The sequence below is a fragment of the Bos mutus genome, chromosome 4 (genome assembly GCF_027580195.1).
Source record: "Bos mutus isolate GX-2022 chromosome 4, NWIPB_WYAK_1.1, whole genome shotgun sequence".
Lineage (NCBI taxonomy): Eukaryota > Metazoa > Chordata > Mammalia > Artiodactyla > Bovidae > Bos > Bos mutus.
This window is the reverse complement of record NC_091620.1, coordinates 102,232,328-102,260,273: the sequence shown is the minus strand read 5'-3', so window position 1 is coordinate 102,260,273 and position 27,946 is coordinate 102,232,328. Positions and strand designations below refer to the sequence as shown.

The following is a 27,946-nucleotide window of genomic DNA, read 5'->3' as shown; positions in this document are numbered from 1 at the left end:
GCCTCCTTGGTGTTTTGAGTTGCGTCTTCTTCACTAAGGGGATTCAAATCACTCACGTCTCATTACCTTCCGGCAGGGACCCCTTTCGGGAACCCCCATGGAACCCCTACCTTCCTGAACTTCTCCATTTGCTTGCAGAGGTCTGGATCAAGCTCCTGGGACACGTCCTTCATCCACAGTAGCGCCCCTCTGTATTCAGTCCGGCACTGCTCCATGCGGTTCACCGTCAGCCAGGTGTCGGAGATGGCCCTGTGCCGGAAAGTCTCCACTTCTTGGTGGAAGCGGCACAGAGGGTTTCTCAAAGCCAACCTAGACCAGAGGGTAAGGCCACAGTCTTGAAACCGAGAGGGCCAGCAATCTGAATCCCTGACAACTTACTGATCTTAAATTCACGAGTTAGTGCGTGAAACATACTCCAGGCTGCAGAGATATCTGCAGACGTATAAACTGAAATGTATGGAACTTCTAAGTCAACCAGGAGACGGTTATCCAAGCTACTTACTGTTACTTAACGGTATCATTCGGAGAAGGCAATGGCACCCCACGCCAGTACTCTTGCCTGGAAAATCCCATGGACTGGGGAGCCTGGGTGGGCTGCAGTCCATGGGGTCGCTAAGAGTCAGACACAACTGACCAACTTCACTTTCACTTTTCACTTTCATGCATTGGAGAAGGAAATGGCAACCCACTCCAGTGTTCTTGCCTGGAGAATCCCAGGGAAGGGGGAGCCTGGTGGGCTGCCGTTTACGGGGTTGCACAGAGTCGGACACGACTGAAGCGACTTAGCAGCAGCAGCAGCAGCAACGGTATCATTGGGGAGTCTCTCGATCTGTATTATTGGGGTTGGTCTCATGCCTGGGCAGAGTACTTATTTAAAGCTGGAACCCATCTTTTGTTCACAGAGGAACATCAAGGAATGACCATTTCCCATTTCTGCCCTTGGCCACTCCCTGCCTTCTGCCTCCCTGAAGACTGGTCCTTTGAGAAGGGATGGACATGGGCACGATGAGGTCATTCTGGATCACTCTGTGAAGGCCAGGGCGTCTGCTCTTTGCTTCAGTAGTCACAGAGAATGAAGGACAAACAGAAGCTTCACTAAATGGTCTAGGAAGGGGACAAGTATGTTTACTGAGGGTCTACTGTGTTGGGCGCTTTCAGATATGCTATGTGATCTGATTCTCATCTTAAAAAACTTAAGGATACTGTACCAGAAATGAATGTATATGATACAACAAAGTGAGTATAAAATAATATATTGTTCGTAACATACCATCATTTATTCAGCTAAAAAATATTTGTGTGCTTAGTCACTTCAGTCGTGTCCAACTCTTTGCGATGCTATGGACTGTAGCCCATAAGGCTGCTCTGTCCATGGGATTCTCCAGGCAAGAATACTGGAGTGGGTTGCCATGCCCTCCTCCAGGAGATCTTCCCCACCCAGGATGCATAGCAAAATTTGGATAAAATATTTATTTGGGAGGGGGAGGAGGATACTGCTTCTTTCATCTTCCTCCTCAAAATGAGTAATGTCAGATGAGTTATACACTTAAAATACAGTCGTCTCCATGCAGTTGCAGGGTACAGGTTCAAAAAATAAAAGACTAGTATTTACATCTCAGTTTAAGGGCAAACTTGTTAAGCTGAAGGGAACAATGATGTCAGTGAGCTGAAGTCAGCTCTTGGCAGTTCCATCAACATCACAGTGCCTGACCTGTATACCGCACTCTAAGATTATAGATGGGACAACAAATTATTCAAAAGGAAAAAGGTTCCCTTTACTATTTTCTCCAGTTTTCCTTGTCTGTAAAGCATTGTTATTAAACATTCAGCACTTCTCTAAAAATAGCTTGCTCACATCATCCTACCTAGATGTCACGGGCTGTTTTATTGTTGTGCCATAAAGTAAGCTTGTGTTTTATCACCGCTGGATTAAATTTAATACTTACTTTTCATCAAACTGAATGGGCTGTTGTAGCAATGACTACCAAATAAAGTGAGTAAAACTAACACTGGTGTGAAGGTTTATAAAATTGGAGACTTCTTTTTAAAGAAAGAGCCCTCAGCTGTCCCTCTAAGGATCCCGTTCATTTCTGGTCTCCTTTGTCTCTGCTTTTAGAGTTTGCCAGTTTTACAAAACTGCCTGATACAGAGTCTTGTGAATAAAATAGTCTCCATTTCTCAGACTATTCTAAAGTTAGAAACCTTTGAGGATGTAATGACATGATGATAGATGTTAATATCTTGAAGAAAAGAAAAAGGTGTGTAAAATCACATCATTTTTTTCTGTAACTTGTTTCACATAAAATCAGAAAGGTGAAAACCCATTCACTTGTGGTACAAGGGACTGAGTCTAGACCAAGAAAAAATTCAATAACTAAATGTCAAGCTTCAGTGAAAGACCAGCCCGTGTTTCCATTCATTAAAATCGACCCAATGAGAATAATCAATAGAATACCTAAAAGTCTAGTCCAAAGATGTTTATTCTTTAGTAGGAAAAGGTAGAAATGACACAAAGAGTGGACAGAGGGCCTGGGATAAATGCATCATGACATGCCCAGATGATGAAATACTATGCTATGGATGTTTTATAAAATGTATATATGGATTATTTGGTCAAAAACCAATTTGCTAAATAATCAGTATGCAGTACTATACAAAATTATGTGGTATAATGCTGTTTACATGAAAAATATATTCTGGCAAATGCCAAGTTATGTCCATTTGAGAATTTGACTTTATGAGAGTTTATATCATCTTCCTTCTTTCCTCATGTGCAGAGTACTCGTTTCGATTTCATGTGCCTGGTGAGCACTTGAGTATCATGCGATCAGAGCCATCGTATAGGAGGCCGTCTTCCAAATTGCAACACTGGGCAAGCTGCATTCATTTATGGACGGATACAGGGCAGTCTGCTGTACTGCTGTACTGCTGTACAGGTTTATTGCAATGATACTTTCCAGTATCATTTGCATTGCTTTAATGTTTTTGTCTGTATCCAAAGGTTAGACTGTATGAACTTCAGGTGCCATATGCTTTGTGAGATAGCTTGCTACATGAGTATGAAAGGATATAATTGGATAGCAATGTTATAAAATTATATGATCAGTAATGGTAACTCTTGGAGTGATTATGTCCAAGGATTTGGTTTCTTTCCCATAAATGGATGTTAATCTTAGCATGAAGGTATGTTTAAGAATTTTCCCCACTGAAATTAGTGATAACCATATACATAATACATGAGAATTTATGAAAGGTTTTTTCAAAAATCAATGATCCTTGTAAGACTGTGGAAAGCATATAAGCACTGAGAGAATTTATCAAGGGGTTAAAAGCGAGTCAATCTCTATTTGAAAAATGTGAGTTGTTTTTAATTTTCTCCTTTTGTTTTTCCCTGTCTTAAAATTTTTCTAGAATGAGTATGTATTATTTTTACAAGGAATATAGTTATAAATAAGGTTAAAGGGTACAATTCAAGATTATAAACACTTTTCTTGAAAAGCTGGGGTAGAGAACCCTTGGAAATTTTTCCATTCAGCCATGAAAGTCGGGGTCCAAATGTCATTAGAAAGAACCAAAATGCCCACAAGAGGGGGGGGCCACTGAAAAATGGACACAGTTGGTCTCTTTTTTCTACCCCAGCTTTCTTGGGTCTTCCTAGGAACAGGTGATGGTCTGCTCCCGGTCCACTGAGAGAGAAAAGCAGCAGGGAGAAACTCACGAGAGACAGTTAATTTGCTGGACAGGCTGGGTGAGTGAGATTTTTGTAGCCCGAATATTTTTGGAGATTGCCCACAAGCCTTATTTAGGTATAACATTTCGGTATAAAGTTTGCCTAATATTAGTGAGTGACACTGGGGAAAGGGGGCTTCTTAGTTACTGGGGAAGGAGGAGGAGAGAAGGAATGTCGCCGCCTCAGATACCAAGTGTGTCTCTGCAGTGGCTCCTGTTTATTCTACACGGACCCTGAACATGAGTCATAGTAGTGTTAAAAAAGAAAGTCATTGATTTACTACAATTTTCTCTGACCCAGAGCTTCCCAAACTTGAATGCACATGGAAAACAAGGGGGGAACCCATTAAAATCTAGATATGGACTCAGCAGTTCTGGGGTGGGGGTGGATTTTGCATTTCAAATAAGCTCTCCTCCGCTGAGGCTGCTGCTGCTGCTGCCCCAGCGTCTGAGCATCTTGAACAGCACCCCTCTCAAGTGTACTGCCCCCAGAGAGCAGTGAGCAAACCCTTAGGCCCGTCTCGTTAGGCTCCTGCTGAAAGGGGACCAGACAGATTGCTACAAACAACGCAGGAGGTCAAACTATAAGCCTAGGACAGCACTCCCAGGATTGGTGTATGACTATGGACCAGAAGAGGTATGAATACATTTAAAAAAATCGATAGGGAAGGAAAAAGATTACACATGCTATCTTAGAGTTGAATACAAACAGACTAACAGCTGTGAACAGAGGCGGCCCTCACTTTCAGACAAGGGCCCTCTAAAGACAGGGGCAGGTTCCCTTCACGAGTGAGTGGGTCCCAGGTCCTCAGGAGACCCCCCTCCCTCGATCGCCATCAGCAGACCCCAGTGAAGGCCACACACCTTTGCTGGGAAGAAAAGCAGAGGGCCTTTCCTGTCGCTTGCATCATTTTTCCCGCTCTGGTTTTATCTTGGAAGCCTTGGGACCGGAGAAACTTTCCCAGTTCGTTTTCTTCTTGAGACAAGACTGATGGAGAAAAGACCAAAAGGAGCCATGAACAATGAACATCTTTATTACAGAGAAAAGGAAAGAGGCAAATCACAAGGTCCTCTCTCTTCTAGAGACAAAGACGGGACGAAATTAAATCCAAGTGGCAGGCTGTGAGGTAGCCCTCCCCACCCCCCACCACTGCATTTAACTTTCATGCTGTTCTTCCATTGACAAAATGAGAGATCAAATTCACTTCAGCACATCTGTCAGTACGCTTGCTGCCCTGTAACCAGAACCAGAAAATGACCTCTGTACTGAAAAGCGAGCCGATAATGCGCTGCTCTGGACTGAAATTAAAAAGTTGGGTTGTAGAGTATGACTGTGGGAATCTTCTGTGGCTGCCTATAGTGTAGGGCCAGTGTCCTCCTTTTATTCCCTCTTGCTGACTTTTTGATCTCTGCCTTCTGAATAACATTCCACTTGCTTGTACAGCAATTCAAATATCTTATCCGTGGCACAAGTACTTGGTGGGAGGAGGGGGGTGGAGACAGAGGGTATGTAGGTAATCAGGCTGATGACTTGGCGGATTTTTAAAATGCAGAGCTGGAATCAAATCTGAATTGGTTATGCCTAACTTTGACCTTACATTTTTTAAAAATAAAATTGAGGTATAACTGACATACAGCATTGTATTAGTTTCAAGTGTACAACAAAAATGATTCAATATTTGTGTATTTGGCCTTATTTTTAAAGACAACCTCAGAGGGCACTGCTGGTAAGAAACGGACACCTACAAGCTCTCTCCTGACTGATTTGGCAGTAAATATTTAAAAGTCAGAATTGTGGGTCTTCCCTGGCAGTCCAGGTTAGGACTCTGTGCTGCTGATGCAGGAGGCGTGGGTTCGATCCCTGGTCAGGGAACTGAGATTCCACACGCCACAAGGTATGGCCGAAAAACTGAAAAAACAAAATAAAGTACAGGTTTTTTTTCTCTATAAAACATTTTTTTAAAAGTCAAAATTGTGTATCTCTTTTGACATTGTACTTCTGATAGGAGTACATCCTGAGGAAGTAGTAAAATGGGCACAAAGATACATAGATAGATAGATATAATCATAGCACAGTTATTTCTAATAGCAAAACTCTCTCTCTCTCTCTCTCTCTCTCTCTACCACGGGGACTGACTTAACCAGCGTGGTGCACCCACTCTGTGGATGTGTGCGCTGTTCTGCAGCCACTGGCCTGAATACACTTTCCCTGACAGCTGAGCCACAGGTAGGCAGTGACACTGAGCTTCCTTGAACACTTTTTTCTCGAAGCACAGCTTTTGATAGGGATGCACTTTGAACATTGCTCTCCTTTCACATCGCTGTATTGATGCATTTACCAATCACTTGTCTCTAAAAATGTTTTCTAAATGCTACCAGAATTCTTGTCCGTTTTCATGAACAATCCAGACTTCTTTCAGGATGCACCCCATCCCTGACACGATGTCCCCAGCAATAACTAGAAAACATTAGCCAGGAACCAGTAACCCAAAGGTGAATGTTAAAGCTGCACTGCTTCCTTATTAACCTATGACTGCAGTTTACTTTCAACATTCCATGGAGAAGAGGTTTTTCGAATCCATTTTTCCTGATGGTGAACGACTACACTCCTTCCCCTTCTGTTTCCTCAAAATCAAGTGCATTGGTCAAAGCCTTGCTCAAAAGCTACTTCCTTTGTGAAGCAGGTGACCCCTCCTTCTCTGTGACAGCAGTGCCCTCTCGGCACCTGGTACTAGAGTGTCTGTGGGTGGGCACGTGTCTATTCTTCCCATGAGAATCCCAGCTTTCTTGACAGGGACCTCATCCAGACTATGGATTCCCAAGGCTGAGCAGAAAAGTCGTATTCAGGGCATTAATTAAATGCTTGTGAAACTGAATTAACTATAATTTTTGCCTTGTTATCCCTGTATACTTTACTTCACTTTAAATGCTTATCTGATACTTATATGTCATGGTTCTAGGTAAAAAAAAAAAAAAAATTAAAAAAAAAAATTCCTCTAAGAAATGTTGTTGTTTTTTACTACCTTCCATTCTTCTTCCTTTCCACTTACTAACATGGGACTCACTCAACTGCACAATTAGGAACAATTTCATATCTTTGCTTACAACAGTGTGAGGCTATTGTCACCTACCTTCCTTACCTTGAAGCCTCAAGTCACATACAAATGAACACACGAGCTTAAGGCCAGGAAGAAAACCAGTTCATGGCCCTAAACGACTACGTGTGTTAGTAGTGCTAGTTGCTCAGTCATGTCCGATTCTCTGCGACCTCATGGACTGTAGCCTGCCAGGCTCCTCTGTCCATGGGATTCTTCAGGCAAGAATACTGGAGTGGGGTGCCATTCCCTTCTCCAGGGGATCTTCCCAACCCAGGGATTATAAGGCTGGTGAAATGTACTCTTTGCTATACAAACCTACGTAGTTTGGAGCATTTGAGAATTCAGGTTTGGCTATTTTACACACTTGAGGATTAAACTCGGGGTGCTAGACAGGCTTCATTTTAAGAGCTGAACCCTGGTCAGTGGGACAGGGCTGCTCAGAGGGTGGTGGGAAGACTGAGGGGCCTCAGGCTCCAGGCTGGATGACTTAGTGATGACCGTGTCATTTTCTAAGAAGGGATGTTCATGCTTTAATTTCAGTTTTAAAATCCAAATACTGAAATAAATTTACAAAGTTTAAAATTCAGCTGCAACACAGGTATCAGATCACTCTTAATGTTCCTACGTATAAGGTTTCACTTAACAAGGACTTAATTCAGAGACAAATAAAAACCTATTCATATTTAATTGCTGATTAGATTTTTCAGATGTGCCCTGAAAAGGGAACCAAAGAACTATAAAACCAATTAGCTTGGCAGCATTAATTCACTTAGCACAAATTTACAGATGATCTCATTGTACAAGGCACTGTTCTGGCCACTGCAAATAAAGAGATGGACGAGACACACGAGGACCCTGCTGATGCAGCTTAGGTTCAAGGAACAGGAGACAGAATATAAAAAATACAAAACTCAAACTCAACACACAAAAAGTAAAATGCCAGGTAAGATGGGGGTGGGGCGTAAGAGAGAGTGACAGGTAACTGTTTTGGGCTGGGTGGTCATGCAAGGTGTCTCTGAGCAGGAGAATAAGCTGAGCTTTGAGATAAGGGGCTGCTTGAGACAATGAGGGCAGGGACATCCCAGATGGAGGAAGTGGTGAGGAAGTGGTGAGTGCAAAAGCCTCAGGTCACGTGGCGTGTAAGAGCGAAAGTGGCTGGAGAGGTGAGCTGGGTCAGATCCAGTAGGAATTTGTAACCCATGGTATGGAAGTGTACATCTTACATTAAGTGATACTGGAGGCTTCTCAGCAGAAGAACAATATGATCCAATGTACTAAAAAAAAAAAAAACCAACTTTACTTTGAAATAATTTTAGGCTGATAGGAAAACTGTAAGTAGGATACAGAGTTCCTGTGCACTCTTCTTCCCCTAATGTTAGCATCGTACACAGCCATGGTTGTTGTTGCGGCTGTTTAGTCGCTAAGTCACGTCCGACTCTTTGTGACCCCATAGACTACAGCGTGCCAGGCTCCTCTGTCCATGGGATTTCTCCGGCAAGAATACTAGAGTGGGTTGCCATTTCTTTCTCCAGGGGATCTTCCCGACCCAGGATCAAAACCGTATCTCCTGGATTGGTAGGTGGATTCTGTACCACTGAGCCACCAGGGAAATCCATATAACTGTTGTACACCGATCAAAACTAGGAAAATACCACTGATAGAGTATTACTATTTAAACTACAATCCTAGTGAATTTCCCTAGTTTTCCCATTAACGTCCTTCTTCTGTTCCAGGATCCCACATTGCATTGAGTTGTCAAGTCTGTTTAGTCTCCTTTGACCTGTGCCAGTTTCTCTGTCTTTCTCGACTTGTATGACCTTGGTGCCCTTGAAGAGTACTGGTCAGGTGTTTTGTGGTCTGTCCTCTATTTGGGTTTATTTGCTTTCTCACGATTAGACTGGATTTAGGGGAAGGAAACAGCAGAAGTGGAGTCTCCTTCTCAGTGTAAGATATCAGGGCCACAGGAGATCAACACACATCATTACTGGTGATGTTAACTAACCCCTATCATTTGGTTCATGTCATGTCTATTGGATTTCCCCACTGTAAAACTGAGATTCTTTTTCCTTTCATAATTGTTAAAAATCTTGGGAGTAAATTCGGAAGACTGTACGAAGATGCAGTCTCTTCTCAAACTTTCACTCACTAATTGTAACATCTTTCCAGGAATCATGCATGTCACAATTCTTTCTGTGGGTGTGCTTTTGTGGTTCCCTCATTCTTTCTAGATTAATCGCAATTATTTTATAAGGAAGAACTATTTCTTCTCCGCCATTTCTTTGCTTATTTCTATACATACACTTGATGGACATTATCTCACTTCATGGGTTGTAACCTAAAACTATTCATCATTTTTGTTGTTGCTCAGATTACTCCAGCTTTGACCCCTGGGAGCTCCAGGAGATGGCTGAGTGCTCTCTGACTGCAGTGTGGATGATGAGCTGGAGGAGGCAAAAGTAGGGGCAGGGAGACCGGTTAGGAAGCTGATGCAGCCAAACAAGGAAGAGAGTGATGACGGTGGCCTGAATGAAGGCAGTGGCCGTGAAGAGGTAGAGGAAGGAGAACTGGAAAGCAAATGAGCTGACAAAATGGACCAGCACCTGTGACTGACTGGACGTGGGACAGAGAAATGTCGGAGGCAGGGTGCCATGTGTCTGGACTGCCTCATACCTGAAGACTGTGGACTGATAGCGCTGGAGACATCTTAGCTCAAATATCTGGTAAATAGTAACACAGATAATTTACCAAATTTTGCCTCTAAATCCTGGGATTTTGTACTTCCACAAAATAGTCTTCATAAAAGACTACTAGTAAAGGAAAATGGCCAACTGTTAATTTGTGATTACTGGAAAGGGGTTTGAGGAGTCAGAAACAAACTTCTCAGAGTTTGGTCTCAGAAATACAGAAACTGTACTCTTAAACGATCTCCACATGGAAATTTAAAAACAAAGAGACACAACAACTTGATATTTAGCATTTCAGAGACAACTCTGTTGGTAATGATTTTAAGATGGGATGACCATAGGAAAATCTTCTTCCCTAAAAAAACCAGTATCTGACATTATAAAATGTTCAGGAAGAAGTGCTGTCAACAAAATATAGTCAATGGATTAACTGTATGTGCCTTCTCTCTTCATTTGGTCATTTTAAAAGGAACAAAACTGGACCTAAGAGAGCCTAGGCAATCAAATAGTAACAGCTCCAAAATTTTAAATCCCGTGATATAAAACTGAGAAAACTTTTTTATAACTAGGAAAGGAAGTGGCACATACTTACCCATGGTAGGCTAAATGCAAAGCTCCTCTGTTATTGCACTTGCACTGAGAGATAAACAGCCTATGTAAAGAATTTCTGATAAAATTTTTAAAGACCCCAACCTACCAATTAAAGAGCAAAGACAGACACCCCGAAACACTTGTTTTCTTGTCTTGCCTCCTAAACATATAAAATTATACATTAAGACAAAATATCCAATATCTTACTGTCTATTTGGTCAATATTCACACTTAAGGCATACTTACAACATATTCTCTTTTGATAGAGTACAATTGCTTTAGACAAGTCCAGACAGGTTCTCTGAATTGAGTGAAATAGCTATAATAAAAATACAAACAAAATGCTAAATAAAACAGGCAGCAATGAAATAAAAAACAATTACACTGAATATAACCATAATGTCTGATTTGCCCACTAAAAACAAGATCATATGCCTAAGTATGCTTGGTGTTATGTGATATACTAAACAGAAAATGTGACCAAAGCTTTTAAATATGCTCCTGTTTTTCTCTATTTATTAGAGTTCATCATCTCTGCAATCTAAAATGAAATCTGCAGAAAGATGATTTCCTCCAGACTACTCAAATAATAGCTGAAAAACAGAAATCCTAAGTGCAGGGCCCATTAGAGGACTTGGTAAACCAGAGACCCAATATTCATTCATAATCTAATTTATTTCTTTTACCACTTGCTGTTTTTTTTTTTTTCCAAATGGAGGATCTGTCAATTAAGCATCATATTTAAAACACGACACTAGCTTATTCTATGATCCTAATGCATACTTAAACAACTCTATAAAAACAAACAAAAATCAATCAGCTGAATGTTCTGTCTGCTTTGAAGACATCTGGTAAAATGGAGTTTAGCTAGCAGCCCCTATCACTCCTTTTTTTCCCAATTATTTCATAAAATACATGTAGAAGAAACCTAATATGTCATGCTATGGCCATAACAGAGAATATTAAGGGGAAAGCAGGTGGGCTATAGGGGGAAGAATTTAACTAGATTTTAATTTCTGGTCTTTGCTTCAGAAATGGAGACAGTTCAAGAGAAGATAAAACAGTTTTAAATCAACTATACTACAATATTTTTTTTTAAAGGAGAGCATATAGTTCAGAGACATCACACTTTCTCCACCCTCTGTCTACTGACTCAGAGACTGGGATCAATTAAAAAACCTGGTGGACAAACCTTGTGCCTCTGAAGAGCCGCTTCAGGAAAGGAGTGCAAGGTTCCTCCCCCTCTCCCCTGGCTTACCGGCCATGCCGATGTAGCCGTCACAACTGGTGTTACAAAGCACTTCATCGTTTGAGTCAAAACAGAAGACTGGCTTCGTGATAAATATGACCAAATGTTCTAATAAAAATGGACATATGCATATATACCGAAAAGATTAAAAACCACTCTTACGAATGCTTAATATGATCAATCTTGGTCACGTGGAGTATGCGTGCGTGCATGCTAAGCTGCTTCAGGCTCTGACTCTGCATCCTCATGGACCACAGCCCGGCCAGGCTCCTCAGTCCGTGGATTTCCCAGGGAAGAGTACTAGAGCGGGTTGCCATGCCCTCCCCCAGGGGATCTTCCCGACCCAGGGACGGAATCTGTGCCTCTTACGTCAACCTGTATTGGCAGGTGTGTTCTTTACCACTAGTGCCACCTGGGAAGCCTGAAAATGCTGCTGCAAGAGCCTAAATATAAACATAAAATCACTGTATTTTGTTTCACATACTAGAAATTAACATACTAAATTTGAATAATGCTTGTATTTACTAGGTTGTTAAGAGGAAAAAATAAATCTATAAGATGTGAGAAGCATATACAACTTATCATCGTTTCAATTCTATTTAGAATACTAAAATCAGAACAGAGGCCTTGGGACATCCCTGGTGGTCCAGTGGTTAAGACTCCATGCTTCCAGTTCAGGGGATGCAGGTTCAATTTCGGGTCAGTGAACTAAGATCCCACATGCCACGGGACATGGCCCCCCCCGCCCCCGCAAAAGTATATTATCGCTTAAAAAAAATAGAGGCCTTCTGGTTCTTCTCCTCTCTGCTGCAACAAACTCTATTAGCGCATCTCCGTCAAGCCCAGCTTCGGTTAGAACAATCCCACTGACAGGAGAGAGGGCTGGGAACTCATGTTACTTGTATTACCGTGCATACTTATTCACTGGATACTTATGAATGTGTACCGTGTCTGGCTGAGCATACAACAGTGAATAAGGCTGACACGGAATCTGACCCCTGATGGAGAGAGGGCAGGCAAACGAACACCTGAGATAATTCCATGAGAGATGAGTTCTGGGAATCATGGCCCTGGGTCTAGTTCTTTCCTCAGGTACACAGGATGACTGAGCCTTATCCTCTTCCACGTGACAGCCCAGCCCAGAGAATCAGTGGCTAACATCTCCCCTTCAGCCTCTCTTTCCCAGAAGAAGCACAGTTCGCACCATCCTGGCCCCTCCCTTCTCAGAACGCTTTTTGAAATCTTGAACTTTTGACCTTCCTCTCATTAAGTGTTCAGCTCATGAATTGTAGCTTATATTTTGATATCACTCTGAATTCTTATTAGACCACGTAACACATTATTTCTCTCTGTGCCCTCTCATTCACAGAAGTGATAAGTATGCTTTAAAAATTTTTTTTTAATTAAGTTTTTGGGGAGTATAGTTGGTTTACAATGTTGTGTTAGCTTCTGCTATATAGCAAATGCTTTTTAAATTTTGATCTAAAGTATCAGCAGAATGTCCAGCAAGGTAGGAAATTAGTGGCCCTTTCACCAGGTATTTGAGAGTCAATCAGCTACTAATTCAGCTTACTGTGTTATTAACTAGTCTAACTAAATATTAGTTAATTCATTCTTGAATTTTCCAGGATTCAACACAACCTTATTAGACTCATGTTCCAGGACTTTTTGCTGTCATCCTTTTTTTTTCTTTAAATGTAAACATTTGTCTGACCCTAACTATCTATAGTAGCACTGGCTCTTTGAGTTAATGTTTTTTAACAAACATTTATTGAGAATTTACCACATTTCATGCATTCCAATAAAGTGCTTAAAAAATGAATTAACTGAGGTATACTGGTGGTTACAGAATTGTGGGTTTAAAAAAAATATGCTGGAATTCAGTTGATCTGATCCTAGATTTTCCTCATGAACGATTTTGTTTGCAATGTGTTTTCAAATACAAAGCACACCTATATGCTTGCTTCTGTGAATACACTCTCAGACTCTGTCCCTAGCAAGATGGCCATACGGGGGTCAAGGGCCATGAAGCGCTCACCTCTAGCTTGGCGTCCAGGTCTGCGTCGGAGGCAACGACATGCTCATCTTCTTTCTTCCCCGTGGCTTTAATAAAGGCTTGCTTCGTTTCCCAATACTTCTGCTGCATCTTATTTACAACTGACTTGTCTTGGGGATATCGATTGTGTAAGTCCCAGGGATAACTGCTAAAGGGCACAGGCATTCAAAGAGAGGTTTTACTCACGACTTTCAAAAAGATTTAAGACATCAGAGCACAAACAAATGTATCCAAACATTCACAACGTTACTAAACACAGAAGTGCTTTCCTACATGGTTATTACACCAAAAGGTTAATCAAGTCTAATTTTTACACCAAAACCTTACAAGTTAGTGAGGAAATTAAGAAACCTTGGCAGGAAACCGAGGAACTCAAGCTCGAGGACTTTGAAAATTGAAAGACTGGAGAAATGGAGAAAGGGAAGCCAAGCCAGGCAAGGGGACTGCCTCAAGCACCCCAGGGAGTAACAGATAAAGCCGAACACCAAAGTTCTCTCCAGTCTGCACTGCAGCCAACGCTGAAGTGATGGCAGAAAAGTAGAGATAAGGGGCTGCAAAACAGCATACTTGAAAGCTGTCACAGAGGTCCCTCACATAGTCAAACTCACAGAATCAGGACAGAATTGTGGTTCCCTGATGTTGGACAGGGAGGAGGAAAGGGGAAATTACTGATCGACAGGCATAAAATTTCAGTGGTGCAAGACGAGTAAGTTCTAGAGATCGGCTGCACAACCGTGTGCCTGCAATTCACATTGTGCCTGTAGTTCACAGGCACATTTAAAATTTTGTTAAAATGGTAGATCTCATGTCAAGTGTTCTTACTACAGACACACAAAATTTTGAAAAAAAATTTTTTTAATTGGTTATGGATTTTTCGTATTAAAATTTTAAATTATTAAACATAAATGGTTAAAATACATATAGGAAGCTATTCTTCAGGAATAGCACAGTGAGGATCACATCAAAAAGTGTGTCAAGAATAGACTCAGAGAATGAACTAACCGTTGCTGTGTGAAGGATGAGGGAGAGGGATAGTTGGGGACTTTGGGATGGACCTGTACACACGCCTGTTTTTAGAACAGATAACCAACAAGGACCTACTGCATAGCACAGGAAACTCCGCTCAATGATATGGATGGGAGGGGAGTTTGGGGGAGAATGAATGCATGTATATGTATGGCTGGGTCCTTTGGCTGTTCACCTGAAACTATCACAACATTGTTAATCGGCTTGTTAATATCCCGATACAAAATAAATTGTTAAAAATAAAATTAAATTAAAAAAAGAAAAAAATAATAAATAAATTGTTAATTGTTAATATCCCAATACAAAATAAAAAGTTTTTTTAAAAAGGGGTGTAAAGAAGAAATTAGAGAAAACCCAACTGAGAATGCAGTGGAGTTCTGTAAAAGTGCCCAGGGTACCCAAACACTGACAGAAAGCTTGCCATTGGGCTCCGTCCCTCCTGGTTGTGTCTGCACCACCTCCTGTGTGTCTAGGGTTCCCATCCAGCTCGCATGGGACCCCCAGGTGTCTCCCTCTGCAGACATGCAACTTCTTCCATCCCATCCTATTAGCACTCAAATGTGCCAGACTTGGGTTCTAAAACAGAAATGGCTTTATACAATTGCACCAAAATATGTATCTCAAACCTTGATGATTTACACTCTCTTGCCGGATAAAATTCACAAGTTTTGTTCTTAAAAAACTTGTTCTTAAAAAAATCAGAGTTTCAGATGACTTCCTTAGCAATGGTTACATCTTTGGAAAGAGGCGAAGGATTATGGTTTATATCTTTCTGCATTATTTCAAAGTTGGGAATACGTCTAGATATCAAATGTATAGGCATGATGACCACACTCAATAATACTGTATTGAACACTGCAAACAGGCTAGAAGGGGAGCATTACTCTTCATGTGCACTCATCACACACAAAAAGCGGTAACTATAAAGGAGATGATAAGTTAATTAGCTTAACTGCAGAAATGATCTCACTATGTATATCATAATATCATGTTGCACATCTTAAATATATATAATTATTATTTAAAATTAAATGCAAATTAAAAGGTTTTATTATGAGCTTAAATCAGAGAAAAGGAAATGAAAATATGTATGACTTTTGTATAAAAGATAATCCTTCTACATACTACGTGTGTTAAAAGATGGGAAGAGGACTTTCCTGGCGGTCCCGTGATTGGGAATCTGCCTGCCAGTGCAGGGAACATGGGTTTGATTCCTGGTCCAGGAAGATCCCACATGCTACGGAGCAACTAAGTCTGTGTGCCATGACCACTGAGCCCGTGTGCTGCAACTACGGAAGCCTGCACATTCTAGTGCCGTCACCACACACTTCAGAGTCTGTGCTCTGCACCGAGAGGCCACCTCAACAAGGAGACCGCGTACCGCAGCAGACTAGCCCCCGCTTACTGCAACTGGACAGAGCCCATGCAAAGCACCGGACACCCAGAGCAGCTGTAAAAAGCCCAAACTGTGGCTATTTCAAGGGAAAGGAATTTTCAAGAGTGGGGAGTAGGACGGACTTGTTTTTTTTTTTTTTTTTTTGTCAAAGGTCATAGATTTAAAAAATTTTTCATTATGAAGGGGAAAAAAAAAGGACTTTGGAGATCTAGTCAACACCCTTCACTCCTGTCATTTAACAATGAGGAATCTCAGGTTTCAAAATGTTAAGAATCTTGTCCAGAATCACACAGGGTTAAAATCCAAGCCTCTAAATCCCAGCGCAGCATGCATTTCAATGTTCTCTGCAGCCCTCGCATTTCAGTAGCAAGTGGTAAAGTGGCTTTGAAAGGTAAATGGGAGAAAGGCTCTGGGGAAGGGCCCACCTCCTGGGGCTCTCCCAGGTGGTTAAGTGGGGGACTTAACTACCTGCTTCCCTGAGCCTGCTGCCAAGATATGACAGCCATTAAGAGGGTCAGGGGATGAAGCCATCCGTTTGTCTTAATGAGGCAAGATGGAATAATTAAAAAAACAGTCTGACAACTCTTAGAGAGTTGTCAAATGGGGATACTCAGGGAAACAAAATCCCTTAGCTGTTTATTAATTACCTTTTAAAGCTCATTACATTTTAAGATGCAAAATTCTTTTAAAGTGTGACTTTCGATATTACTGAGGAGCTGGACCTGATGCTTCTCTACTGAAAGAGGAGGAATTAAAAAGTATAGTCTTTATTATAATTAACTGTACCTTTGAAAAATGAAAATAGGCACTGTATTTTTTCATGATACAAATTAAAGGAGGTAAAGCATGACAAAGATCACCTTGAGTGGTGGATCAAGGTTTCAAAAGGGTTCAGGAACACTGCTTATAGCAGACCTGAATTTATAAGCAGTTTAACATGATGCTTAGATGAGTTACAGGCATGTGAATGGCAGTGCTAATATTGCCGTGTGAGGACCACATCTGTTTTATTCAGCATCATCTATTTCCAGCAATGACTGGCTCCTGGATGTTCACAAAGGTTGAAGTCATGACTATTAATGACTTCTGAGTTATTAATTAATGAGTCTGAGTTATTTTTGTCATTATACAGTTACACTGTTATTTTATAGCTGCCCTATATAAAATTCCCTTATAACTCTAATAGTAAAAGTTGTAAATAAGACAGAGATTGAAAAATGTATCAACTCATTACACTGAAAAAATGATGGTAAGAAAAGCTATCACTAGATTCCCAAGAAAAAAGGTACATGTAAATGAATTTCTCAGGCAATATTTTTGGTTATTGCTTTTCATATTACATTTAGTAGGGATACTGAACTTGACTGTACTCAGCATGGGGGCTTTGTTGGTGGCTGAGATGGTAAAGAATCCGCCAGCAATGCGGGAGACCTGGCTTGGATCCCTGGGTTGGGAAGATCCTCTGGGGAGGGCATGGCAACCCACTCCAGTATTCTTGCCTGGAGAATCCCCACGGACAGAGGAGACTGGTGGGCTACATACAGTCCATGGGGTCGCAAAGAGTCGGACACGACTGAGCAACCAAGCACAGCACAGCCCGGCACATATTCAACACTGGTTGAAGGCTAATAGGTTATTTACTGCTATTGTGACTCCTGATTTTTCCATTCAGTAGACATTTATTGAGTATATACTACATGCTTTCCTTTTTCAATAGCCTCCCCCAATTCAGAAGAGACAACAAATTATTTACCATTTGTGTCCTGACATGGTTCCTCCTTCTTCTTTTTTCTACTGTTGATGATTTGGGGAGAAGGGGCAGGGAAAAAGCATGAGAGGATAAGTTACATTATAACCTGAAATAAAACAAATACGTTTAACAGTTACACACTGTACTACTATTACATTAATTTGACACGTAACATTTTTCAATCTAAGCCATTTTAGGAGCCAAACATCACTCCACAGTAACACTGTACCTAGAGTAGTACCTGGAGAAGGCAATGGCACCCCACTCCAGTACTCTTGCCTGGAAAATCCCATGGACAGAGGAGCCTGGTGGGCTGCAGTCCATGGGGTCGCTAGGAGTCGGACAAGACTGAGCGACTTCACTTTCACTTTTCACTTTCATGCATTGGAGAAGGAAATGGCAACCCACTCCAGTGTTCTTGCCTGGAGAATCCCAGGAACGGCAGAGCCTGGTAGGCTGCCGTCTATGGGGTCGCACAGAGTCGGACATGACTGAAGTGACTTAGCAGCAGAGTAGGACCTAGAGTAGTAGAGCATCTAGAGTAGTTTAGCTAAGTAATACTGGAAGAAACATCCCAAATGAGGTTTAAGAAGTAAACAGGCAGGTTGAATGAAAAGGGCAGGTTGCAGAAGACTACAGAAAATATGAGACCATTACATGCAAGCAATACTCTATACTATTGAAATATACAAGCATTATATAGTGAAGGTATAAAGAAATGTGAATGACAAACACTGAATTCCAGACAGCAGCTACCACTGCCGTAGGGACAGGGAATATAATTTAAGAGGCATATACAGGGACTTTGTACCCACAATGTTGTCTTTGATAAGCTAGGTCATGAGTATACTGCATCTGTAGGTCTCTGTAGATTTTAAATCTCTCATAATTAATATTTCTGAAAAGTAAACCAGCACATTGCCAAAACAAAAGCAAACAAAAAGAGAAGCCAAAACAAAACACCATAAAAGTACAAAGGAAGAAAATGTGATTATTTCAGTTTCGATCAACCCAGTACTGTATTTTCATCTCATTAGTAAATATGGGAGTCACTTGATGCCTTTGCACCTCATTCCATTTGCCCTGGGCTTTCCTGGTGGCTCAGTTGGTAAAGAATCCGCCTGCAATGCAGGAGACCCAGGTTCGATCCCTCCATCAGGAAGATCCCCTGGAGAAGGAAATGGTAACCCACTCCAGTATTCTTGCCTAGGAAACCCCATGGACAGAGGAGCTTGGTGTGCTGTAGTCCATAGGTTGCAAAGACTTGGACATGACTAAGCAACTAAACCACCACCATTTGCCCCACTCATGGGAGCTAGGCAAACGCAGGGAGGGGAACAGCCAGCCCACCCCCAGCATGTGCCTGCCAGTTACCAGAATGAATGGAGAACTCATTACCTAAAGGAATGGCCTCTGACCAGACACAGACGGCTTGCTGGCTGCCAGGGTGAATGCTCATCATATGAAGGCTCTGGCTGCTCCAATAACATCAACCCAATCGTTCTCCCTCTGCCTCAGAAACTATCCTGGCAACCAGGATCCCTAAAATGATTTGAGTTTCTAAGGAATTTTTTAAACATTTTAAGGGAAATGCAATCGAGGTGCTGATATTCCAGGCTTCAGGTATGGGCACAGGAGAGAGAAAGGATGACATTTTCTTGAGTGTCTCTGAGATGCCTCTGAGATGACAGCATCCCACAATCAGCATCTCTCTTCCTCCTGGAGAGCATCCAGGTTTTTGGACATGTTGCTTTGGGAATGACACTCACGATGAGTAAGGCTTGCCTTCTACTTAATAAATCATGGAGAGGTCACAAGCTTCCATTCCTCTCACCACCCACACAGCTTCACAGCAAGCACACATTTATTTTATGTAGCTCAAGGCTTCCAACAAAATTTCTAAAAAAAAAAAGGTATTATCCAAGGAAACAAATGATATTCTTTCCTTGAGTTTGATATCACCATGAACCATTAGGATAGTTGATACTTTTTAATTAATTTTGTATTATGATAAAAGCCATGTAACAAATCTATCCTTGGAACAATCTTAAGTAAATAGTACAGTACCATTAACCATCTGTGCACTGTTGTACAACAGAACTCCAGAATGTTTTCATCTTGCATGGCTGAGACTCTACCCGCACTGAACAATTCCCCATTTCTGCCTCCCCCCAGACCCTGACAATTATCACTCTATAGTTCGACTCTCTTAGGTACTTCAGATAAGTGGAATACTAAAGTATTTGTCTTTTCATGATTGGCTTCTTTCACTTGGGCTTCCCAGGTGGCGCTGGTGGTAAAGAACCCACCTGCCAATGCAGGAGATGTAAGAGTCGTGGGTTCGATCCCGGGGCCAGGAAGGTCCCCTGAAGGAGGACATGGCAACCCACTTAGCATAACGTCCTCAAGGTTCATCCATATCGTAGGACAGGATAGGTTTCCCTTCCTTTTTAGTGCTAAATAATACTCCATTGTGTATATATATAGCACATTTTTTAAATCCACTCATCCACTGATGGACATCTAATTGTTTCCAAATCTTTGCTACTGTGAATGATCAGCGTGCAAATATCTCTTCAAGATCCTGTTTTTATCATTTTTAGATACACACCCGGAAGTGGGATTGCTGGATCACAGAGCAGTAGTTCTATTTTTGATTTTTTGAGGAATCTCTGTACTTTTTCCATAGTAAGTGCATATTTTACAGTCCTACCAACAGGGCTTCAATTATTCTAATTTCTCTCCATCCTCACCAACACGCATTATTTTGTTGTTTTTTTGACAGCAACCATCTTAATGGGTGTGAGGGGGTATCTCACTGTGGTTTTGACTTGCATTTCCCTGACCATGTGCACACTGAGCATTGTTTCACATGCTTACTGGCAATTTGCATATCTTCTTTGGAGAAATGTCTATTCAAGTCCTTTACCTATTTTTTTTATAATCGAAGTTATTTTGTCATTGCATTGTAGGAGTTCTTTATATATTCTGGATATTAACCCCTTATATAATATATGGTTTGCAAATATCTTTTTCCATTTGGTAGGTTGCCTTTTCACTGCTGTTTCCTTTGCTGCAACTTTTGAGTATTAAAATATTTAACAATTTGAGTTCTTTATAGTATAATGGGCTTCCCTAGTGGCTCAGACAGTAAAGAATCTGTCTGCAATGTAGGAGACATCAGTTCAATTCCTGGTTGGGAAGATCCCCTGGAGAAGGGAAAGAATCACTAAGCAAACTGCCCCTCCACCTGAACCTCCAGGCTACTCCCAGATTGTGCTGCCATACAGCGTGGTCCTCAAGGCATTGTTTATGGGTCATGCTGGAATCTTCTGGGGCGGTAACATGCAGATTCCTGGGAGCCATCTCTTACCTAATGACTCAGAATTTCCGGAAATGGCTTTGGGAATCTACATTTGTTACAGGCTTTGCAAGTGACTTTTAGGCACATTAAAGTCTGAGAACCACAGCTAAATGATACACAGGAAAAATTCTCTCTGGAAATGGATCACTCCTAAACAAATTTCTGTATTATATACGGCACTAGAACAAAGGCGAGAAGGGCATGGCAACCCACTCCAGTATTCTTGCCTGGAGTATCCCATGGACAGAGGACCCTGGTGGGCTACCGTCAATGGAATCACAAAGAGTCGGACATGACTGAGACAATCTAGCACGCAGAACAAAGGAATCATGGGTAGCAAAACCAGGTTAGCCTGTACAGGGCAGATCTCAATGTCTCATGAGTAGCAGCTGCTGCCAGAACTTGCATCTCTTTTAATGTATGTTTCAGCCCCATTCACTGGGGAAAATTAATAAACATTTAATGACTTCCTGACAAAATCCATTTCATCTGACCTATCACCTTCTAAATCCATCCACAATGTCAAAATCATTACTTTAAAAATTATTATAATTCTTATCTATTCATTCACTTCATATCAACAGTTTGATTTATCAAACATGATTGGCTATCTGTGTCAGACACCATTTTTGGCCTCAAGAAACCTATAGTCAAGGTCAGCTCTGTCCAACAGAAATATACTATGAGCTATATTTATTTGCTTATTTTAGGCTTTTTGTGATGTCATGACTGTAGCTCATCAGGCTCCTCTGTCCATGGGATTTCCCAGGCACAGATACTGGAGTGGGTTGCCATTGCCTTTTCCAGGGGATCTTCCTGACCCAGGGATCTAACCCATTTCCTAAACTGGCAGGTGGATTTTTTACTGCTGAGCACCAGGGAAGATCTTTATGAGCCACATAAATAATTTTAAATGATCTAACAGTCACATTAAAAAAATAAAAAGAACTGTGGAGATTCCTTAAAAAACTGGAAATAGAACTGCCATACGACCCAGCAATCTCACTGCTGTGCATACACACCGAGGAAATCAGAATTGAAAGAGACACCTGTACCCCAATGTTCATCGTAGCACTGTTAATAATAGCCAGGACATGGAAGCAACCTAGATGTCCATCAGCAGATGAATGGATAAGAAAGCTGTGATACATATACACAATGGAGTATTACTCAGACATTAAAAAGAAAGCATTCGAATCAGTTCTAATGAGGTGGATGAAACTGGAGCCTATTATACAGAGTGAAGTAAGCCAGAAAGAAAAACACCAATACAGTATACTAACACATATATATGGAATTTAGAAAGATGGTAATGATAACCCTGTATGCGAGACAGCAAAAGAGACACAGATGTATAGAACAGTCTTATGGACTTTGTGGGAGAGGTCGAGGATGGAATGATTTGGGAGAATGGCACTGAAACGTGTATAATATCATATAAGAAATGAATCGCCAGTCCAGGTTCGATGCAGGATACAGGATGCTTGGGGCTGGTGCACTGGGATGACCCAGAGGGATGGTACGGGGAGGGATGTAGGAGAGGGGTTCAGGATGGGGAACACGTGTACACCCATGGTGGTGGATTCATGTTGATGTATGGCAAAACCAATACAATATTGTAAAGTAATTAGCCTCCAATTAAAATAAATAAATTTATATTAAAAAAATAAAAAGAATAAACCCATACATATACAGTCAATTAATTCATGACAAAGGAGACAAGGATATACAAGGGGGAAAGAATAGTCTCTTCAATAAGTTGTGTTGGGAAAAGTGGAGAGCTATATGCAAAAGAATAAAACAACTATCTCACATCATGCACAAAAATTAAAAATGGATCGAAGACTTAAATGTAAGACCTGAAACCATAAAACTAGAAGAAAACATAGGCAGTAATCTCCTTAATGTAGGTCTGGGCAATAACTTTTTGAATCTGACACTGAAAGCAAAGCAGCAAAAGGAAAAATAAATAAGGGGGACATCATCTTACTCAAAAGCTAATGTAAGGCAACCTCCTGAATGGGAGAAAACATTTGCAAATCATATATCTGATATGGGGTAATATCCAAAATATATAAAGAACTCATACAACTCAGCAAAAACAATCTGATTAGAAGATGAGAAGATCAGAATAGACATTTTTCCCAAGAAGACATACAGATGGCCAACAGATACATGGAAATATGCTGAATCATCAGGGAAATACAAATCAAAACCACAATGAGATATCACCTCAAACCTGTCAGAATGGCTACTATCAGAAAGACAAGACATAGCAGGTGTTGGCAAGGATGTGGAGAAGAGAATCTCTGCGCACTGTTGGTGGGAATGTAAACTGGCATAGCCCCTACAGCAAACAGAATGGCAGTCCCTCAAGAAATTAAAAGTAGAACTGCCATGCGATCTAGCAGCTCTACTTCTGGTTATTTATCTGAAATGAAAACACTAACTCAAAAAGATATTTGCACCCCCATGTTCACGCAGCCTTACTTATGACAGCCAAGATACAGAAACAGCCTAAATCTCCAGTGTCCACTGATGCCTGAGTGGATAAATTGTAATGTGTGTGTATACACATTCATACACATACAAACACATATCCATAAAAAATGGGATATTCCTGCTGCTGCTTGCTGCTGTTTAATTGCTAAGCCATGTCTGACTCTTTGTGACCCCATGGACGGTAGCCCACCAGGGTCCTCTGTCCACGGAATTCTTCAGGCAAGAATACTGGAGTGGGTTACAATTTCCTTTTCTAGGGGATCTTCCTGACCCAGGGAACAAACCCACATCTGCTCAGCAGGTAGATTCTTTACTACTGAGCCACCTGGGAAGCCCGAATGGGATACTATTCAGACATAAAAAAGACTGACACCTTGCCATTTACAACAACATAAATGTACTTTGAGGGCATTACGCTAAGTGAAATACATCAGATAGAGAAAGACAAATACATTCGAATCTCTCTTATATGTGGAGTCAAAAACAAACAAACAAAAAACAATCTCATACCATATTGGTGGTTGCCAGAGGTGGGTGGTAAGTGGTTGGAGAAATGGGTGAAGGGAGTCAAAAGGTTAAAAAAAAATGGGCACGTATAGATACCTCACCATAGAAGGTATACAAATGGGAACAAAATCATACACAAAGACACAGATAATAAGGGAATTATGAGAAAATAAATGCATTGTACATTAGGGAAAACAAATAGAAACAGCTCTGAGATATCCTATACATCTTTTAGAATGGTTATATTCTAAACAAACACACAAAGTTGAAAATACCAATCCTAGCAAAGATTAACAGGAAAAGTCATTCATTAAAAAAAAAAAAAAGTTAAAAGAAAGGGTAAAAAGTTTAAATATATTTTATTTAATGCAATATATCTTAAAATATTATTTCAACATGCAATTTAAAAATTACAAATTGAATATTTGCACTCATGATTTTCTATCAAGTCTGAAGTCTTGTATGCACTTTACATTGAAACTCGTGACATTAAATGCTCAAACGATACATGTGATCATTGGCTATAGTAGTAGACAAAGCTAGCTGAGCAGGAAAGACTGATGAATACAAACATAATTTTCAGATCCAGGAGACTCTTGACATTTGCAAAAGACACCTAAAGAAATCTTCATGTATCCCCAAATTTGTAAATTCTGCTGTAAAAATATCACTTGCCCTATAAAATAAAGTCTAAGAATAGCTTATATTTCAATTCATGATTCTGCACAGGAAGCTATTTCTCCACTTCTGCCACAAGGCACTTATGAAAGAAACCCAAAATAAATGGTTGTTAATAGCACAGAGACTTCCTCAAGTTCTACTTGTGGTCGCCTTACCTTGGGAGATAGGCAACGAAGAGCAAGTATCAAGTTACTTATGGACTCTGAGTCCCATGATAAGAAAAATAAAAGCACCAATATTGTTCAGTTCAGCACCACCTGACCACATGTATGTTTGTGTCTCACTAAACTCTGTCCCCCCTAGGACAAAGCAGATGAACCAATAATAATTTAAGACCTACTCTAAGAAGTAGGGGCCCATGAGTTATCAGATCAATGAAAAGTTAGTTCCTAATTCTGATGGAGCAACCCTGAGGGTGGGGGGATGAGTACGTGAAGAGCAGGTTCTGTGTCTCAGACAAGTAATAAAGGCGACAGATGTAGCCCTGCTCAGAGGTAGGGCAGCTGCTAAGGCCAGCAGAGACACTAAGGGTGACACCAAGACCACCAACCTAATGTTCTTAAGACTTTCCCAGGCTGCACTTTGACGGAGATGAAATATCTCCAGCTCAGGCTCCAGTGTGCTCAGTCGCTCAGTTGTGTCTGACTCTTTGCAACCCTAAGGACTGTAGCCCGCCAGGCTCCTCTGTTCATGGGATTTCCAAAGCAAGAAGACTGGAGCGGGTTGTCATTTCCTCAGTCTCTAAGGCCAGGCATTCAAAACAGGAGCTGTTCTCAAACACATCCATGTGGCTGAGAGACCATCTTGCCACGAGGGGAAAACGAGACGAACAGGGAAGAGGGATATTTTGTTCACATTTTCTGCAGGGGTTCTGTGCAATCATTATGCTCATTCTCATCTCCGCTTTTCTTACATGCTTGGTGTGTTGACTCTTCAATTTTATCTACCCATGTGGACAGACCACAGCTGTCCCACTTGTTTCTATTTTCTATAGCTATTGAAAAAGCCATTCTGAACACACAGGTTGGCCAACATATATGCAAAAGTTTCTTCTGAATCACTCCAAGGTTCTTAGAACACTAAAGCAAGCCTGGTTTAAGCAAAGTTTGATGCCCTGCTCCAAAAGGAGTCAATTTTAGCTGCCTCAAATCCTGATACTGGATTCTCCTCCTTGGAAACGTAACATGCGTTAATTATTTTCATTCCATATAGGCTGCCTTCAACTGCACTGAACATTTATTCTGGCCCACAACCCTTTTCTAGGAGCTTATGGAGTTTGCTGATTATATCTGAATTATGCAAAGAGTCTAAAATTCTTGAGCCAACTCTTACTCAGAGTAAAGGTAAGAAAAATGTCACCAAACCAATACTCTCAACCCACAAAAACAGTAAGCTTCCTTTTGCCTCATGTTTCCTAAGTGTGTCCTGTCTCCTGGGCAGTTTTCATATCTCAAATTAATTTCTTGTCCAATTTAAGTGGTAGGTTTTTCTCCTCCCTCAGGGAGCAGGTTTTCTATTAGCTGGAGTCCCAGCTGAAACTGAGTCCAGTATCCCCTTTTCCTTAATCTGTACTGAGCATACGGCAGATTCTCTTGAATTGCAGATCGGAACCACTGCCAAATTTGTCTTTTGTCTAATTTATTCAAAATCTCTATTTTCTAACTAAAAACTGTCACCATCTTGAAGTGCTTCATTCTGTTGTGCACACCAGCATGTAAACACACTTTGCAAGGGACGAGAACAGAGTCTCACAGTATATGTAGGTGCAGGGGGTATGTCTGAATCATCCCATAGTAAGATCATTCATTCCCAGCTTAATGGCACCACATGTCACTGAATCCCAGGGGCAGATGTGTTCACACTGCAACCTTCCTGAAGCTGGGATATGTCCTACAATCGATACCTTGTCAACTGTTTGGTAGTCGTTTTTCCTCTTCATGCAATGTAAGATGGTGAAATACCTCATGAGCAATGAGTTCACATATCTGATGAAATACAGAATAAGTCTTTGAAATTAAACCCCTGTAAAATTACCCATCACTACCCGCCACAGACTTTCGGGGCTACATAAGTGAACAGGAGAATCTGAAGTCAAGGAGTGCTGAGTGCTTCCTGTGATGGGGATTATGTGCCATGGCAGGGGGAGGTACCCAGGGTTAGAAGAAAAGAGAGGTCAGGGCACTGGGCTGGCTCCCTACCTGGCCTCTGGGCTGGGATTCTGAGAATCAGTGGTTGCTGGCCAGGGGACGGGTAGGAGTGTGTGTGGGTATGTGTGCTTGGTTGCTCGGTTATGTCCCATTCTTTGCGGCCCCATGGACTGTAGCCCACCAGACTCTTCTGCCCATGGGATTTCCCAGGCAAGAGTACTGACTGGCATGGGTGCCATTTTTCCTTACTCCAGGGATCTCTCTGACCCAGGGATCGAACCCTCATCTCTTGCATCTCCTGTACTGGCAGGAGGATTCTTTACCATTAGTGCCACCTGGGCAGCCCTGTGGGTATGTTGGGAGGGTATTATTCCAGACAGAATGAAAGCAAAGAACAAACTGCTTCTCTAGTAGAACTGCATGGGTGTGTGTGTGCGCATGCACATGCACGCACATGCACGCAACCAACCATAAGCAGCTGTGCATTCCTACAACTTAAGAACAAGAGCTGTGACCTGGGACACATGCGGACTTATGGGGACCAATCCCTGAAAGCACCTTTAGTCGCTTTTCAGCATTTAGATATACTTTGTAGTCCTGGAGGGCAGACATATGATGCGGTTTATTTCACATGCAGTGATTACCTTCCATGTCCTGTCTTTGCTAGAGAGTTCCTAATCGACTTTCCATAACAAATGGACACCTGTGGCAGGTCTCTTCGAGGTAACTTCCAATTTTGCAGGATACTAATTTATATAATTTTCTCCTCATTCCATCTTTCTGTTTTTTCAGAGAACAACTTCATCTAGAACTACTACCAGTTTTCAATAGTTGGTTTTATTTTTCTGACATATAACCACAGAACTAATATAAGTTGTATAATTTAGAATCTAGAGGTCATTGAGAATAAAGCCCCTTCCTTTTAAACTGGGGACCTGTGATCCAGAGGGAACAAAGCAAATTGGCTCCAGCACCAGGACTCAGATACAAGCTTCTGATTAACTGCCAAATGAACAGAAGAAATACACATTTGTCAGAGGTGCTAGGTACCATGTTAAAAAAATAATGTTCCTCCTTCTTATTTTGCTCAATATAGTTTTCATCTTTTCCCCCAAAAGTTTATCTCTAGTCACTTTCTCTTGGGCTTCCCTGGTGGCTCAGACGGT

General features: G+C 41.3%; 1 protein-coding gene across 8 annotated transcripts in view; it reads right to left on the bottom strand.

Moving 5' to 3' along the window:
• Nucleotides 1-27,946, bottom strand: part of ICA1 (islet cell autoantigen 1) — a 163,248-nt gene that overhangs the window by 119,654 nt on the left and 15,648 nt on the right. For 4 of the 8 annotated variants that reach the window (XM_070369792.1, XM_070369797.1, XM_070369791.1 and 1 more), the window contains exons 2-6: nucleotides 17,583-17,685; nucleotides 13,390-13,555; nucleotides 10,349-10,421; nucleotides 4,594-4,717; nucleotides 111-309 (exon numbers count right to left, since the gene is read on the bottom strand). In XM_070369792.1, the coding sequence (XP_070225893.1) occupies nucleotides 111-309; nucleotides 4,594-4,717; nucleotides 10,349-10,421; nucleotides 13,390-13,555; nucleotides 17,583-17,599 (579 nt within the window). In that variant the 5' untranslated portion in view covers nucleotides 17,600-17,685. The remainder of the gene's footprint in view (nucleotides 1-110; nucleotides 310-4,593; nucleotides 4,718-10,348; nucleotides 10,422-13,389; nucleotides 13,556-17,582; nucleotides 17,686-27,946) is intronic. The other 4 variants (XM_070369794.1, XM_070369798.1, XM_070369795.1 and 1 more) reach the window with 3 other exon arrangements.